The 16,395-nt window shown below is 47.2% G+C and overlaps 1 protein-coding gene across 1 annotated transcript in view; it reads right to left on the reverse strand.

The window, feature by feature from the left end:
* The window catches only part of btv (dynein cytoplasmic heavy chain beethoven), a 121,533-nt gene that overhangs the window by 56,342 nt on the left and 48,796 nt on the right, over window positions 1-16,395 (reverse strand). The window contains exons 17-28 of the mRNA XM_075885921.1: window positions 15,976-16,112; window positions 15,186-15,304; window positions 14,569-14,751; window positions 12,824-13,047; window positions 11,408-11,511; window positions 8,911-9,134; window positions 7,596-7,784; window positions 5,712-5,799; window positions 4,190-4,397; window positions 2,607-2,733; window positions 1,415-1,570; window positions 506-604 (exon numbers count right to left, since the gene is read on the reverse strand). Coding sequence (XP_075742036.1) covers window positions 506-604; window positions 1,415-1,570; window positions 2,607-2,733; window positions 4,190-4,397; window positions 5,712-5,799; window positions 7,596-7,784; window positions 8,911-9,134; window positions 11,408-11,511; window positions 12,824-13,047; window positions 14,569-14,751; window positions 15,186-15,304; window positions 15,976-16,112 — 1,858 coding nt within the window. The remainder of the gene's footprint in view (window positions 1-505; window positions 605-1,414; window positions 1,571-2,606; window positions 2,734-4,189; window positions 4,398-5,711; window positions 5,800-7,595; window positions 7,785-8,910; window positions 9,135-11,407; window positions 11,512-12,823; window positions 13,048-14,568; window positions 14,752-15,185; window positions 15,305-15,975; window positions 16,113-16,395) is intronic.

A 16,395-nucleotide genomic window follows, 5' to 3' on the forward strand; every position in this document is an offset into this window, starting at 1 on the left:
TCAGTTACATCGTGTCTATGCTCTTTTGTTTGTACATACGTCCCACTGAAGTAATTTTGTTGCACCGGACAGTTGTACTCACCCGCGGTGCTGTTACTAGCATGCAACAAACCTTCCTGTTTGAAGTATCCCAATAAAAACTATCGTTCTTAAAAAGAAAAGACCTATTCCCCTTTTTGCTGAATTATTGATTGCCACATATACAGCTCTCTCTAAACAGCGAGATCCTTGCCGTTCGAATCGATCTACCCTCCTGATGCCCCCAACAATGATCCTTAAGTGTTTTTGTGGTGTCTCTTGTAGGACATAATCTGAATGGGCGGTGTTTGCGATCCAAGCTTCACTTTTATTATTTATCTTATGGGTGAAAATATCTGTGTAGCTCGTCTCGCCTGTGGGACTCAAAGGACATTGACCGCACACTAAGGCATAAGTATGTTTACCTTAATTGGGTGTGAAGAATGTGTGAATCGTCAACAAGAGTGAGTTAGCTCACTACACACACCTGTGGCTCGTACTTTGTCAGCTTGCCGGACTCTTTGTCCCAGTAGCAGTTGAGGGGACGGCTGGGGTCGGGCGCTGACACTCTCATCCAAGAGAAAATCTGCGGATTGAAAGCAACGCGTAGTCGAGGCTCTATTTTGTTCACCCAAGTTTGCAAGTAAAATCACAATAATACCCCACGAGAAGGTGTCTTCTTTAATACGCTAGAACAAGCGACTTTATGCGTGGCCTCCGCGATTAGCCCAGGCAGTTGCGTAGCCAGGGAGTGGCCCACCGGGCCTGTACCTCCCCCCCCCCCCCCTTTTTTTTCTTTCCAGGGCATGCTAAGGACAATATGACACTCGACCACATCTGCTTGTCCTGCCCTCCCTTCAGATCAAGCTGGTGCTCTCTTCGGTAAAAGAATTCTGCCTACGCCCTTGGCTGCCGGAACTAATCACAGAGGCCACACTTTATGTTAGACGTGCCTCGAGTCACACATTTTTTCCTCTGCATGCCAGCCTACGTTATACACAAAAGCCGATTCGACGTATAAAATTGCAAGGGCATCTCAGGCGAATTCGCGCGGTCACTGCGATGTTCTGTACAAAATCCTGGTACGGTAAGCTCCTATCACGCCCCTCGCGCAGCTCGATGAGGGTGCGAAGAAAAGTGTATGAATGTGAGTTGCGAGGGATGTTAGCAACTTTAATAATTTTAACAGATTGTTTTTTTTGTCACGTAATTTTCGCGCTTTACCAACCACATCTAGAATGGTAGCTTGACGTGTGCCGTCTTCAGCACACCTTCTCTGCTGGATTTAGCCCTGCTGTGGCTGCAGCGCCAGCGGCATTTGCCACAGAACATTTTATACACCTTCGGGATCGTCGCATGGCATATTGGCTCACTCACGCACTGATTAGCAGTATACCTCCTTGGCGACCTTGTCTCTTCCACTTGTACCAAGGCTGGCGGTCAGCCCTCGAGCCAGCGCCAGCGCGAACTCAGGCCTGGTTTTGACGTCTCGTAGATAAGAGAGGGCGCTGCGCACCACTGCCGTAGCGGATGTCTCAAGAACGAAGTCCTTCTGTAAATACAAAGTTTTAGTTTAGTGTCACACCATCCAGCAGCCGCCGCTGAGAAGCTACTGCACACACTTGTGTGTCACGTTTCAAGCATCCCTGCTTATCAAAAATTAAGTGCATGTTGACGATAATATAGTTACCATCCTAAATTTCAGCTCACAAAAACAGTTCCATGGCATCCTATAGAGTGCTGTCGTCCCTTCATGCCTTTCGAGTAACGCTTCGCAAAGAGCATGTTCTTTAATAAGGCGTGGTGTTTTGTAACGCACGAAGATATGCCGCGCTTTCGTTCAGTATACATAGTTCATTATTAACGTGAAGGCATACAGGGAGCAGCTTTTAGCAAGCGAAGTAATTTTGCTCTCATAACTAAAAGATTACGACTACGTCACGCGAAGTAATGAACATCCTACCACACAGGATCCTCCATCAGGTGAAACTCTGTGGTTGCTGTACGCACGCGGGGCGACCCAATAAGACAATGCCAACAGGTTCTTCCTATATAGTTAATAATAATAACTGTTCAGGTTTTATATTTCAAGACCACGATAGGATCATGAGAGACGCCGTAGTGAAGAAGGCTTCGGAATTTCGGACCGTCCGGCGCCCTTTAACCTGCAGTTTAACGTGAGTACACGGGCCTCTAAGCATATATAGTTAATAAAAATAACTGTTCAGGTTTTATATCCCAAGACCACGATCGGATCATGAGAGACGCCGTAGCGAAGAAGGCTTCGGAATTTAGGACCATCCGGCGCCCTTTAACCTGCAGTTAAACGGGAGTACTCGGGGCCTCTAAGCATTCTGCCTCCGTCGAAATGCGGCGCGGGATTCGATGCCTCGACCTCCGGTTCAGCAGTCGAGCACCATCACCACAGGACTGCCGTGGAAGAATCCTTTACGTAGAGTTAATATTCGCCCGCTGACATTTGCACGTATCCCAGGCACGCGCAGATAATGTCAGAAGACATTAGTCAAGAGAATGCTCGATAACATAGTGTGCTTTGTGACGTGAGTATCAGTGCGGAGGTGACGTACCATCTGCAAGGCGAAGCGCAGAGCCCGAAAGAAGTGCTCTTCAACGAGGTCCGCTATTGCGGCGCCCTCCTGTGGCTGCCCCTTCAGCCAAGACGTGACCATACCCTTGACCGGACTGTTCTCGGCACTGCACGAATGACAACACAGTGACCGTACTCTGCTAATCAGCGATTATTAGCCAACATGCAAACGCCAATTACCACTGTAATTTTTTGCGATAATTACTTATGTGTTCCATATTTACCAAATTATTCGCGGAACTCCTCAAGCAAACGTTATGGTATGCGTGGCACTCGACAATATTGAAGGGGTGCCGCTTAAGGAGTGTTAATCATATAAGGTGATGCCGATAATTTCAAGACCGGTTTTTCGTCGGTGTAAATATGACGTTAGTATTCCAGCGATATTTATGCTGTACACCAAGCTATCAGCCAGCGCGTCTGCATTAAGTGTTACATTATTGCGCCCAGACACTTAATCGGACATGAATAACATGGTAAAAAGAACTGAGGCTGAAATCCCAAGTCCTTTCGGTAGCGCCAATTGTCTTCCGTTGGTCATCCGTTGGCCGACAATCTTAGCTCTTTGGTTTAGCACTTCTCCCATAGAAGCAGCTTTGTGGCTGATGCCGCCGAGTTCACGGTGTTTTCCATGTCGCCAGACAGTTGACCTATGCGAATGAGCCCACTGTTACGACGTTCACGAAATGACAGTGACTATCGAAAGTGAATGGCCGTAATGTATTTCGGAAGTCTTAGAGGCACCATAAAACGCAAAAATTGAGCCTCGGCTTCTTCAAGATTTGGCGAGACCTGACGATTTGTGATACGTGACCATACATCGTTAGACCGGCGTAGGGCTGAACACGAACGATGACGAAAAACGTCACAACTTCAGAAGTGCACTGTGTTTAGTCCTCAAAAGCGGGTGCACACAAGCCCTGTGCCAATTGGCGCGCACTATCGGCTGACGTCATGCCCCGGATGAGCAGCCTTCGGAGAACACTGCCGTGTGCGTGAACGGGACTATTTTCTAAGTCGAGGAGGTGATTGCATGCTGTGCCTCGGTCTCATAAGCGGGGCCTCTCAGGAGTTCTGAAGTCGCAACCGACCATAGGTAATAAACGTTGGTCAAAAATGACGCTATACTCAAGCGAATGTGTGTGTGTGCAGCCGGTGTACAAAAAGTCCCGTGAGCACTCTGTAAAACGACGTCATCATGACGCAAAAGCACACCAGAAGTTGCGATTACGTAATGACAACAAGGTGACGTCGCGTGAGGACGTCATCACGGAATAATTGGTTGAAGGCGGACAGAACCATGCGAGGCGCAGAAATATTTTAGTACCTCCGATGCTGGAGAGAGTGAAATACAAAGTTAGGTTCAGAGGAGGAGGAGAAGGAGGAGGAAGGGAAGAAATGAAAGGCAGGGAGATTAGGTTCAGAAAGCTTTCAAAGGCGAATGGGGCAGGATAAATACATCGACTGAATACATCGTCGTTTTATGCGATTGTATAGGAGTCATTGTGATTTTTTTTTCATAGAACTGTGAGCACTTCGTCTGGCAAATGATCGATGATGTACCTGAGGAACACCATTCCCACGCGAGACACTGTGGCCGGCGATGCTGTGGCCAGGCTATCCGTCTCGAACACGAAGTGCACGTTCGGTCCGAACTGGATGCGTTCGCCGGACGGCAGTGTCAGCAATCGGTTATCGTCAAGGACCGAGTTCAGGGATTCCACCCACTCCGGGTCCACGTCTCCGTCGCACACGATCCAGCAGGAGACCTCTGCGCAGGCGCGAGTAACGTTTACGGATGCCGTCTTTCAACAGTGGAAAAATGTCCGCCGCTTTCTTTCAACTGGATGCATAACAACGTACTTCTTAGACGCAGGATAATGATCTAAGGTATTAAAAATTATTTCAGATTCAATGGTATGGTCTCAACAAAATATTTATTGTATGGTGTTAAATTTCTAAAAAGGTATAGTATTATTACAAGCATGTTCTGGTTCTCCCGACTTTTCTCTCACTAGATAAAGCTTTTGGTACTTCATGTCAGAAACAAACTGATGCCTTCCCCCGACCCCCACAAAAAAGTAAATAGCACCGTCTCCCGCTAAAGGGAACCACGTGTAGATGCGAAGCAGCAAACACTAACGTTTACCCAATTTATGAAAGAGAGGAGACTAGAGGAGGAGAGTAGCTCATCAACGCCGATTAAATTTCAAGGCCGAAAGGCTGCCGCAGTGACGTCAGAGGTTGGGGGCCCAGTTGCCCAACTGAGCATGCTCAGTAAGACTTTTTTTCACATCTTTTATTCGGCCCAATCAAGAAGCAGCAGCTGCGAGAGCGGGAGCGTTCGTTCTCCTAAAACGTGAACAAAACACAGGCTTTCCGACGCGTTCGCGGCGTAACTGGGCCCCCACCCTCTGACGTCACTGCTGCAGCCTTTCGGCCTTGAAATTTAGTCGGCGTTGAGCTCATGCGCCGCGAAGGCAGACGCGAGAACGCAGGATAAGCGCAGACAGGTGGTGAGACAGAAGTGGAAAGAGTAACGCGCAGCTGTTGGACAGAAGGAAGGAGGAGAGTTGCGCATGCGTAGTACGAATGCGGACGCCGATGCCGCGGGACACAGTCCTGAACAAGAAATGTCCCGCTTCTAAAAAAAAAAGAAAGGTTACCATTATAGGCTGCGACGTGAACGTAGCACGAACATCACGTGAAACAGCCTGCACGCAGTGTAAAACTGTTAAGATATCCGTGTCATCCATACGCACTCCATCCACTTCGTGTCTATGTCGCTATTCAGAGTGCTACTTTGAAACGCACTCGGCAAACACATGGGCAGCCGATGAGCTCTCCTTTACGCCTCTGGCAATTCAGTAAGCCCAGTTATGTGCGCATAATGTCGATTGTTGCAGATGATGTGCTGGTGGGCAGTGGGGGGAGGGATGCGATAGATTTTGACACTGTGTAGTTGAAGCTGTTAGAACTTGCTCCAATTTCATCTGTAATTGTGCGAACTATTCTTCAAAATTGCTGCGATAAATTTGTTAGCTGGTTACCAATTTGCCGTTGTATGGAATAGCGTTGTTCTCACCTTGAGGCTCCCTGGCGGCCTCCCGAGCGCTGGCCGTGAGAACGCCGTCGCACCACTCCCTGGTGTCCGGGTGGACGCAGCCAAGCAGCTGTAAGCATGACATTAATGCATGCGTGTGCATCTATGTCTGCTTTACGCACGTACAGTGTTCAGCGCATATTTTGAAGCAACACTAATGTGAAACAATAAATTAGCCTGGACGGATAAATTGTGCTCCGACAACTCTATTATTATCGATTTCAACACAACATATTTATTTAATCGATAAGAAAAATTGATGCCACAAGTCTCACATTGAAGTCTTCCGTTGAAAGCTACGATGGTGACGCCCCATATATCAAAGCTTTTTTTACGCAATTTGGCCACACTGGATCAAATAAAATATATTGAAAGTTGGCATATTAGGCCACTGAATTTTTCAGAAGACATTTTATTAAACTTTTACGAATTAGGGACTACCTGGGTCCTAATAGACACCATCATAATCTACAAAGTCACGCCGACGGTTGCTAGCATCGCACCCACCATATTTCTGCGCATTTCATCTCTTAATAATCGTCGTCTTGTAGCAAGCGTGATGTTTTTTAGTATCGTGAAAGAGTAATTCACATATATGTGAAAAATAATGTTTATTTCTTGTGTCTTTTCAAGAGAGAGGGTGATTGGGGAGAATGCATGCGGCTGCTTGTGTTTGTGCCGTCGAGTGGAGTTTCTATAGGCCGAAACAACGTCCCCCTAGGCATGATGATAGTTATAGCGCGAGAACAAAACCACGTCGTTTTGTCCTCACGCTATAACTATCGTCATGCCACACCAACTAGCCCAAGCTGCCACATTTCTAAGTGCCCCTAGGGTGGCACGTCGGAAGACTTCCGCTATTCACGCCATCCTCGTTGTAGCAAATGCATGCACTGTGTTTGTTGCAACAGTAACTCGAGATATATTGCGCGAGGCAATAAGGAACGCCTTCGTTTAGCGTATTGTCGACAGCTGAAATCCACCTGGTTAGTATCCTTAAAAGAGGGGGATAAGTGAAAGCCATGTACGCAGCAAGGCCCGCCCATTTGGCAACGCAACGTAAGAATGAAAGTATACGTCTCAAAAATGATGGTTCATTGTAAACGGTGCAAACGCTCCCACGAATCGCCATCTACAGGCGAATTTTCTGGGTGCTGTTCAAGTCCCGTTTTGCTCGCGCGCTTCGATACATGATTTTATAGCTATATCAAGAAAAGTACATGATTTTACAGCTATATTTATTTATTTATTTCAATATACTGCAGCCCTAATGCGGGGCTATAGCAGGAGTGGATGAGTTATACAAAACTAATACAAAGAGATCAACAACAACAAAACAACAATAAAACTGAAATACAAAAGAAAACATCACTATGGTATTGTAACCACGATCTTTACCTATTTTCTAAATGGGCAATAGCGGCATCAATGAAATTTTGTAAAGATAGTGAACGAATACTGCCCGGTATTCGTTCACGGTAAGAAAAATGCATGGTTCCCCGTACGAATACCTAGCGTAACTGGCATTAGAGAAAAGCTACTGTACTCCAAGGCAAATTCTTGTTAGGGCACGTCCTTAAAAAAAGGTGCCATAGAAGAGGGGTCTAATTGAATTACAGATGGCTGCACAGAGTTTTTTTCTTTCGTGCTCTGCTCCTGCCAATATATTCGTATGTACGGTGAACGCGATAGATAAGTTGATTACTACTGCTGCAGACGCCAGTAGAGTTACGCGACGTACAAATAAAAGTATTCATGTAAACAAACATATTTAACCGTTGCGTATGGTAAAAATGATGCACGGTGTTTGATAATGCGCATGCACAACTCTCTAAGCCCCGCATAATTTTTCAGAACGGCACGCACCTGATGCCGGGGCAGAGACTTCGGTCCCATCAACCAGAGACGCGGCGGCGGTTTCCGTCCCGCGGAGGCCGTGTGCAGGGCTCTCTGCAGTAGTCGCCACACGCTCGTCTTGCCCGAACCGGGCGGTCCTACGAGCATCACTCCGGTGCGCTGGGAGAGCTGCTCGCGCAACTGCAGCACCTTGCGAACCTGCACGCAAGTGTGCGTGTACAGTTGAACGAGGCCCCCCGAAGATGCAAATTTTAGCGTAGTCCGTACAAAACGAAGCAGTTTCAGGAAAACGGAGATTGACACTGATCAATGGTGGGCCTCAGCGCGAAACCGACATTTCAAGAGCGGCGATAGGACTCTGACATCGCCAGCTCTTTCGTCGTGATGAAGACAAGTCTCCTTGAAGCGCCTGTACTGACGTTCACTACGTACCGAGGTTCCCGTTATTGCTCACTGCTGGTCACGCATAGGGCAAGGCAGCTGAAGAAATAATTGCTGGCCCGTTGTTTCGGGTAGATACTGGTCATATGCAACCATTCGCCAATCCCGATAGTTCGCTTTCCGTGCGATTGGAACAGGCATAACGGAGACTATAAATACGTTTCCGGTAGCCACGACGATATGTATGCAGTAGATGCACGCTTTGACCATACAAGTGACGAGAAACGAAGTCGGCCCCAAGAGTCATCCAACTTCTTTGTGTAGTCAGTATGCGAAACCTGATGCAACGTCCACTACTACGTCGTTATCCGACAGCCGTCATAAAAACTGGGCTCTCTGTGAGCGTATAGCGCTCAGTCACCTGTTTCGACACCGCTGAAATGCGCGGACAAAGCGGCCGTGCAAGTTGCCATGGGATGCGAATCTAAACTGCTGCCTGACCAGTCATGACGGCAACATTGGCTAGCCCAGCCGTCTTCTGCACTTCCGCTAAATGATTTTTGTATTGTTTCACCTGGAATCAGTGAAAATAGCGTCGAGGTCTTTCCTTATTAGCTCACTCTCTCTGCCAACTCTTGTCTGCCGAGTTGTGTCTCCCCAGCTCCGCACACGTTTCGTATTAGTGAACAATCTGAAAATTGTATGCTACTTCTATAAACATGCGCACTGCATTTGAATATTCCCCGCTCAGCAGCGTATTTACTTTCTCTTGTGTGTTTCTTGATTTTTACGGGGCCTTTATTTTTTACTTATAAGTTTCACCTAAACTGACTGCAGGAACAGCATGGATAGCGTTTTATAACGGTTTGTTTCTCACTTAATTTTGCTTAACAAACTTGTATACGGCCACTATTCCACGTCTCATATGCAAGAGAAAATTCACCTGTGCTTCATCCCAGGTGAGTCCCAGGTTGACGTACGCCTCCCGAAGCGCCGACGACAGCTCGTCCTCTCCGACACTGTCTTCCCCGTGCGGGACTCCAGGGAAGACGTCGCGGAGCAGCCTCTCGAAGTGGCCGCAGTCGCGGACAGCCAGTTTGGGCAGCACCTGAAGCCGCACTGCCCGCACCACGAGGCTTTGTTCCCAAGCATGGCGGTCATCAGTGTCTGAACGAGATCGGCGAAAACAAGTACAGCGCATGCCCACAACATGAACTTTCATAAGAATTCTGGTTATAGTGGGGCGCGTTTGATCGATCGAATGGGTATTGTTACCCCTGACAGAAGAAAGAAAAAACACAGCACAAGTGCACTATCCCAATTTTTTTTTTCATTTAGCAGACCCAATCATTCGTTTTATATTATCCAGGAGCGTAGGCAGTAATTTTTGTTTGGGGGGGGGGGACTTTTTGATCTAATTAGGAAATATATGAGTGCACAAGGTAGAAGGAAAAGCACTTGACAGGAAAGCGTCTTTCATGTCAAGTGCTTATACCTTGTGCGCTCATATATTTCCACATTATGTTGTACCAACTGGCCCAGCATTCCACTTCATTAAACTTTTTGATCTAGTGGGGGCAGGGCGGACAGATGTGGTCGAGTGCCCCATTTCGTGCTTATATATAGTGTGCCATGGCAAAAAAAAGTGTCTGATCCCTTTTTCGTGGATTCAGTATAACACGAAAGTGAAACGTTTCATTACAGAGGTAGTAGGTCAGCGTTTATCGTGCATTGTTTCACCACGAGGGTGAGGGAATGAATGCTACAGCAACGAATTTCCAAGTCCCGCGAATAACGACATGCAGATTGAAACTTGCAGGGCGCACCTCAAACAGAAAGCACGCGTGAAAGAAGCATACAAAAACGTGCGCGGACTAACAAATGTCACAGCCCGACACTTAGACACTTAAAGCGTGCCGTTCAGTTAGAAAGGAAGATGCACGAAACTGAAGCACAAGTATATTTGACAAAGCCGAACTGTGAGAATTCTTACTTCTTTGTGTGTGACCAGCGTGCTCCTTCCGCAAACGCGGCCGCGGGCCAGGCGCGTTACCCCTTGGCTACGCCTCTGATGTTATCATATGTCGTTTTTACATTATAACTCAATCTAGCGCCGATTCGATGTTTCTTGTTTTATCTGCTTGCTGAGTATTCATGTGCCATCACAAGTTGATACAGCTAGAACTCGGTCCATCAAAAGCCGATTTTACGCAGAAATTTCCACTCTCCGTGAAACATTCGTAGGGCTCAGTGTGACTACCAGCGAGATTTAACAAACTAGCTTAGCTACCATATCCAATCAAAAGATGAAGCATTTCGAGAAACAGCTGAGTGGGGAAAAAAAAACGGCGATTTCCAACAATGTTCGCAGAGACGGGTTTTCTTTTAAGCGTGCTCTCCAGCGATATCGAACTGAAACGGCCAGGTGCCTTACTCATGATCCTGGCTTTAGACTGACAAGGCTGTACGACGCGTTTATGCATGAAGCAGTGGAATCGACAGTCGATAGCGCTATTGCACAGTGAATGCTGCTTTGGATGGTAACAGTTTCGTGATTTTATGGCACTAGTCCTCTCTTCGCAGTTTTCTGACTCGGCCCACTGGCTCAACCGCTTCATTCATTCTTGCCGTCTCCGCATTTAGTTCGCCATTCATCGAGTCAGGCAACCCTCTTCATGGCTTGCGTCAACCGGACTTGGTGCACCCTGTGTCAGTGACATGGGAGTCTTCCCGTCAGGGCAGCACTCGGGCTGAGCTTTCGGATCTTTCACGTGTGCAGATTTCCAAGAGCCGGAAGAAGCTTTTCTCGAATAGACTAACTTCCTCAATTCCTGCATTAACTCGAGCGTACTCATTGCTTTGTTAGATCGAGTTTCAACTGCACAGCAGTTCAAACCGTTGCAAGTGGTGTATAGCTACTGCCGGTAGCTTGCAAGCTTACGTCAGCCTACCCATCCGAGATAAAAAATTTAGCCTCGAACGACCTAGTCTTGCAAAAGCTGCAACATATCGTACTAGAAAGTTGCGGTGAAACAGGCCACTTAAAGACTTGATGATACTGAAAAAAATCAGAAGGAACGATGGAAGGAGCGCTGCAGGCTCTGAAGATAGAATTATCGGTTGGAAATTTACCATAAAACATATATATGCCCGATTTCGGCACCTTCTTTGTCTTTTACTGTTCTCTATGTCGCATCTCTCCAGTAGAGCTTAAAGTGGCCCATGGAATCAACCGCAAGCACTGCAATCTTCAAGAACAGATTACTGCAACTTAAGTTAGCTCCGCAAAGAGGCTGTGTCGTTCTGTCCATGACCAGAAAATGAAGCCGTAGTGGGCTGGAATTCGATGCGCAGTCGACAACAGCGACAGAAGTGACACTAGGAAGGTTATGCTAATATACCCTTGCGCAACTGCTTCAACGGTACAGGGGCCAACTTACCCGATGGAGGTGCGGCAGCGAGCCGCATTCGTCCGCAGGCAAGAAGGACGCTCTTGAGCGCCCTCAAACCCCAGTCGTAGTGTTGCTGGGGCACCAGCAGCTCCCTGCGTGAGCACAATGTTTATTGATTGATATGTAGGATTTAACGTCCCAAAACCACCATATGATTATGAGAGAAGCCGTAGTGGAGGGCTCCGGAAATTTCGACCACCTGGGGTTCTTTAACGTGCACCCAAATCTGAGCACACGGGCCTAAAACATTTCCGCCTCCATCGAAAATGCAGCCACCGCAGCCGGGATTTGACCTCGTGACCTACGGGTGAGCATAATGCTGATCGATGCTCTTTAGGGGACGACCGACCCGGCTTTAGAAAATATATTCAATTCACTATGCGAATTCCAGCGTATAGTAATATAATGTGTAGTTTCATCGTTGACGCCTCTTTCTTTCATCACTAATCTTTCCAATTGGTTCATCCTGACAAATATACAATGGCGCATCCATGTTTTACCCAATAACGAAGCACCAAGAATACTGGAAACAAAACAGACAATCGAAAATACAACACCCTAGCTCCGTTTCTGAGCTCGTATATTGTCAGCTTTCGCTGCGTTAAAGCAATTTTGTTTCAGGGACGAAGCACATTAGGGTTTAGGCTTATCCGTGATCATGGTGGCAATGATAATGAAATCGACGACGATGTAGAATAAGCGCGCTCACGGTGACGATGGCGATTCAGCTCATGACGATGAAGATGGATGAAAACGAACGCTAACGCACCATCGGCCGCGAAATGCAGCGCCAACGCAGAAAATAAGCTACCGTGGAGCAGAGAGCTCGCGAAGCAGCGGCAATGCCGACAAGCTGCTGCCCCGGAGTTGAGGGCGTGAGAAGCGGTGGCTCAACGGCAAAAACACATCATACACACGCGTTGTCACTCATTTACGTGCGCGAGTGGGGAATGTCACGGGTCATTTACGGCAAGAACGATCCCCAGTGCTTCGCCTACTCTTCATGGTTCACTTCGTGGAAATGCGTGAAATTTTTACCGTGCACTCTCCCTTCTTTGAATCAGTGAGCTATATTTTGATATAGTTATTTCATTATTACGAATTTTCCGAATATGTATCGATGAGACAGTTAGTCTCATTCTTGCAGGCTGGGGTAATTTTTAGTACGAGATGTATCTATATATTCAAAATCCAGGTGGCTAGCTTTTAAGGTACGCTAACGTGTCATTATTCTGCGAAACACTTCAAAACTTACACGAATAGCGCAGCACCGTCTGAAAAGCAACGCTGTCATTGACGAGAATACTTTGGTCAGGGTTAATTGTCTTACGTCGCGGACGAGGTAAAACGAAAGAAAACATCCGATGTGCGCTGCATCCGAGTACGAGTGAGCGAGCAAGATACCTTGCGAGCTGGAAAGCTGTCACGAGTCGAGCAGCCAGAGACTGCGACCCTTCGAATCCTCCGGCCAGCAGAAGAGCGCGTGCGATGTCTGCGCTGTCCGGAACCGCCATGGCCACAGGCCGGAACAGCTGTTTCAGGCTGTCGGGAAGCCGCTGGCGGCCTCCGTATTGCTTTCCAGCGGGATTAAGGGTGATGAAGACCCCAGCACTGCGGTCCAACTCCACCTGAACGAAGACGGGGGGTGGGGGGTGCAAGAAGGTAAAACGCGCAATGCAGTGTGGTGTGACTATATATTCATGAACATTATTAGCAGGAATAGGAGGTATTACTAAAATAAGTGGCCCAGCAAAGCTTCTCACTACGTGCTCATATTACAAGCACACGTGACCCTCGTGAATGTTTCTTTCTTAAATGACATTTCCAAAGAGAGCTGCGAGGTATGAGGATGACGCGCTGCAAGATGGTTGCTTGCAAAATTCTGTTGCTTGGTTACATATTAAGCAACGTATTTGTTACTCATGATTCCTTGCACTACCTTGCAAAGCCGGGCTCTCCTACGTAGCCTCAGCACTCGGTGTGACAGATGGCCCAAGAATTAAATGCTTGGTAACTATTTTCAAACGGAATATTATAGTCCTACATGCTAAAATAGGTATTGCCAAGACAGCCGGGAGAGAGAAATGGAAAAGAAAGACAAAACGGTTAACCAAGCTTTGGCTCGGTTAGCTACTCTGCAAGACAGCCGAAAATATAATTAGCAATTTGCGACTCTGCATTAGTTGAGCTAAGTGCAGCGAATAAAGGTCATGAGTGGGTTTACCAAACGCCGCAGACACAGAACTGTGAAATATGAAGCATTTAGTATTGAAGCATCCACTTATGATCAATGACTAAGTAGTGGTTAATAACCCCCACACACAAAAAAGGATTCATTTGTACCTTGAGCGGGCGGGAAACTAAGTTTTTATGAAATGCCATAAAGTTATGGCGATAATGATGACGACCATACCCACGACGGCAATGCCAACAATGAACATAAGAATGACGACAAGCTTATACTAGCTTGCCTCAACCATTTAACCATGGTATGGCGCCCAAACACTGGTTCTGACAACGTCAATGCGTTGCGCCAAACGTTCCACAAAAATTAACAGGATGTTCACGCAGGTAATGATACTGAGTGGGGTGAAGCATCCATCAGTCCGTTCACGCTTCCGTCCGTCCATTCTTGCTTTCGTCCATCCATACGTCCGTCCGTGCGACCGTACTTGCGACCTTACGTCCGTCCATACGTGTGTCTATCCGTTAGTGCGTCCGTTAATGCGTCCGTCCATGTGTACGCCCTTGCGTTCGTTGATGCGTCCGTCCGCCCATGCGTCCGTCCATCCGTGCATCTGTCTGTCTGCCCGTACATGTAGTGAACACTCGAAGTGCCTCAATCTCGCATCTTTTCATGATATATTCACCATATACAAGTACCCCCATCCAATGGAAACTTCAAGGACTAAACGAGAGGTGGCTACCTACTACTACTACTGCTACTACTACCACTAAGTACATCGCGAACGGATGACCCACGGCTTAAAGAGCTTCGTCCCTAAAAAAAATAGGTCAGTGGTGGGCGTAAAATTCGACTGCGAGATGAGGTGAAGTTATTCCGTACTCTCTCCAAGCAGCCTTTGAATGATTACACGTGAAAAACATTTTCAAGGATGTTTCAAGGATGTGCCAGTATAACAGTATACCTGCGAGCCAAGTAGGCGTACGTGTGGCTTTCCGTGGTGCAACGCCAGCTGTAGGTCCCCGATGAGCGCGGCCATTGCCGAGAGCACGCCTTCGTCGAGTCGGTTGAACTCGTCCAGGCAGCCCCAGGCACCACTACGGGCCAGGCCCACCAACAGGCGCCCAAGCGAGCGTTCGTCCATGCTCTACGTGTTTCAAATCCAGCTAATGATATCACCAACCAAGCAGACAGACGTCTATCGTTCTCTCTTTTAACCTAAACGAAGCCGAATAACCCAGAATTGGGATAAGGGTAGATACGTGAATGCATTGGCATGATGGCATCATTTCCACGAGAGCACTCTTTTTTTTTGTCAGTGCATTGACGTATCCAGGTCAGCTACTGAATCATTCTAAGCGTCCAGGTTTTACAAGCCATGCATTCAACGCATGATTATCAAGAACATAGCACGATTGCTTAAACTGCTAGCTGTAAACGAATGCTGAACCGAAGGGTAAACTTACACGTGCGTCAAAGTTGCCCGTGAAGGAACTAATATGTACATTGCAGATGACGAAGTTGATTCTTTTTACTACTACACATGCGGGCCTGTTATCTGGTACAGACACAGATACACACCTCGTCGCAGTTGAATACGAGCACTTGTCGCCCCAGAGCATTTCCAAGCGCTTTGACCGACTCCGTTTTCCCGGTGCCTGCTGGTCCGTATGGATTACCTCCAACTCCCAGCCGCATACCTGTGAGCCCATCGGTAAGAAAGACACACGCTTCAATGCGTTTCGTTGCTCCCCACAAAAGGTCAATGTAGGAGCGCCGGAAGAATGTTTTGGTGTAAACTGAGAATTATTTCTTATTTAGTCGGCACATTTCGGGTGCTGGTTCCAGTTAACGAGATATTCTAAAGGAAACTAATTCAAGTCCCCATTTTTTTTCTCCGCGGTACCGCGCAATTTACATTTACCGGACATATACTCACGCGTCCAACCTCTGAGGTTAACAGAGAGCAATCAATATACTAAAGCTCAGAGAGGGGCTCCGGCACGATCACCAAGCACTTGCTTCATCTTAGTAGACTAACAGTAATGATGTCCTGATGAAGCAAAATTGAACCTACGTTTATTATGATACAGAATATGTACGTAACCAAGTAAGAATCAATGCCTATTTAGGTAGAGAAGTATGACCGCGCTTCTAAGTTCGCAGAAAGACCTAAGGTATCCAAATTTTTTATCTCGAATTCGCTATGAATAGAACGAAACATGAAATGAGAGAAGCGCGAATATGCTAAAGAGAATTCTTCCTGAACATAATCAGTGGTTGCGAATCGTCCCCCGTGCGTAGTAAATGCATGCCTTCACACTATAGGATTAACACGCGCCACCTAAAATGCAGCTTAAGTAGAGCTCACCCTGGGTCAAACTGACGAAGCATTTGTGGGTGAGAGCCGTGTACACAAGTCGCGGAGCGCTGCCCTGGTACTCGTACGTGTAGTCGAAAGAGGCATCCACCATTTTGACCACAGCACGTCCGTCGCGCAGGTAGAACCTGCAGCAGCGCAGCATCGTATTATCCTGCTGTAATAGAAGACGCGGGTCTATTCGTTATGCGCCTAAAAGCGGGATAATATTTCAGCGACGACCGAACTTCTAAGACGTGCCATTTAGGTTCCGACTCCATCGCTGATGCATGAGCCTTGAGTCAACGTACAAAGTTTAGTACCATATAGTATGTGCAAGAGATTAGAAAGTTAACGAAGTACATGTCTGGTTTGTTACCTTGTACTGGGACGAAATGTTTACCTTAGTGAAAATTGGCATATAACTTGAGC

This window comes from Rhipicephalus microplus, chromosome 2, assembly GCF_043290135.1.
Source record: "Rhipicephalus microplus isolate Deutch F79 chromosome 2, USDA_Rmic, whole genome shotgun sequence".
In the NCBI taxonomy this organism is placed as follows: domain Eukaryota; kingdom Metazoa; phylum Arthropoda; class Arachnida; order Ixodida; family Ixodidae; genus Rhipicephalus; species Rhipicephalus microplus.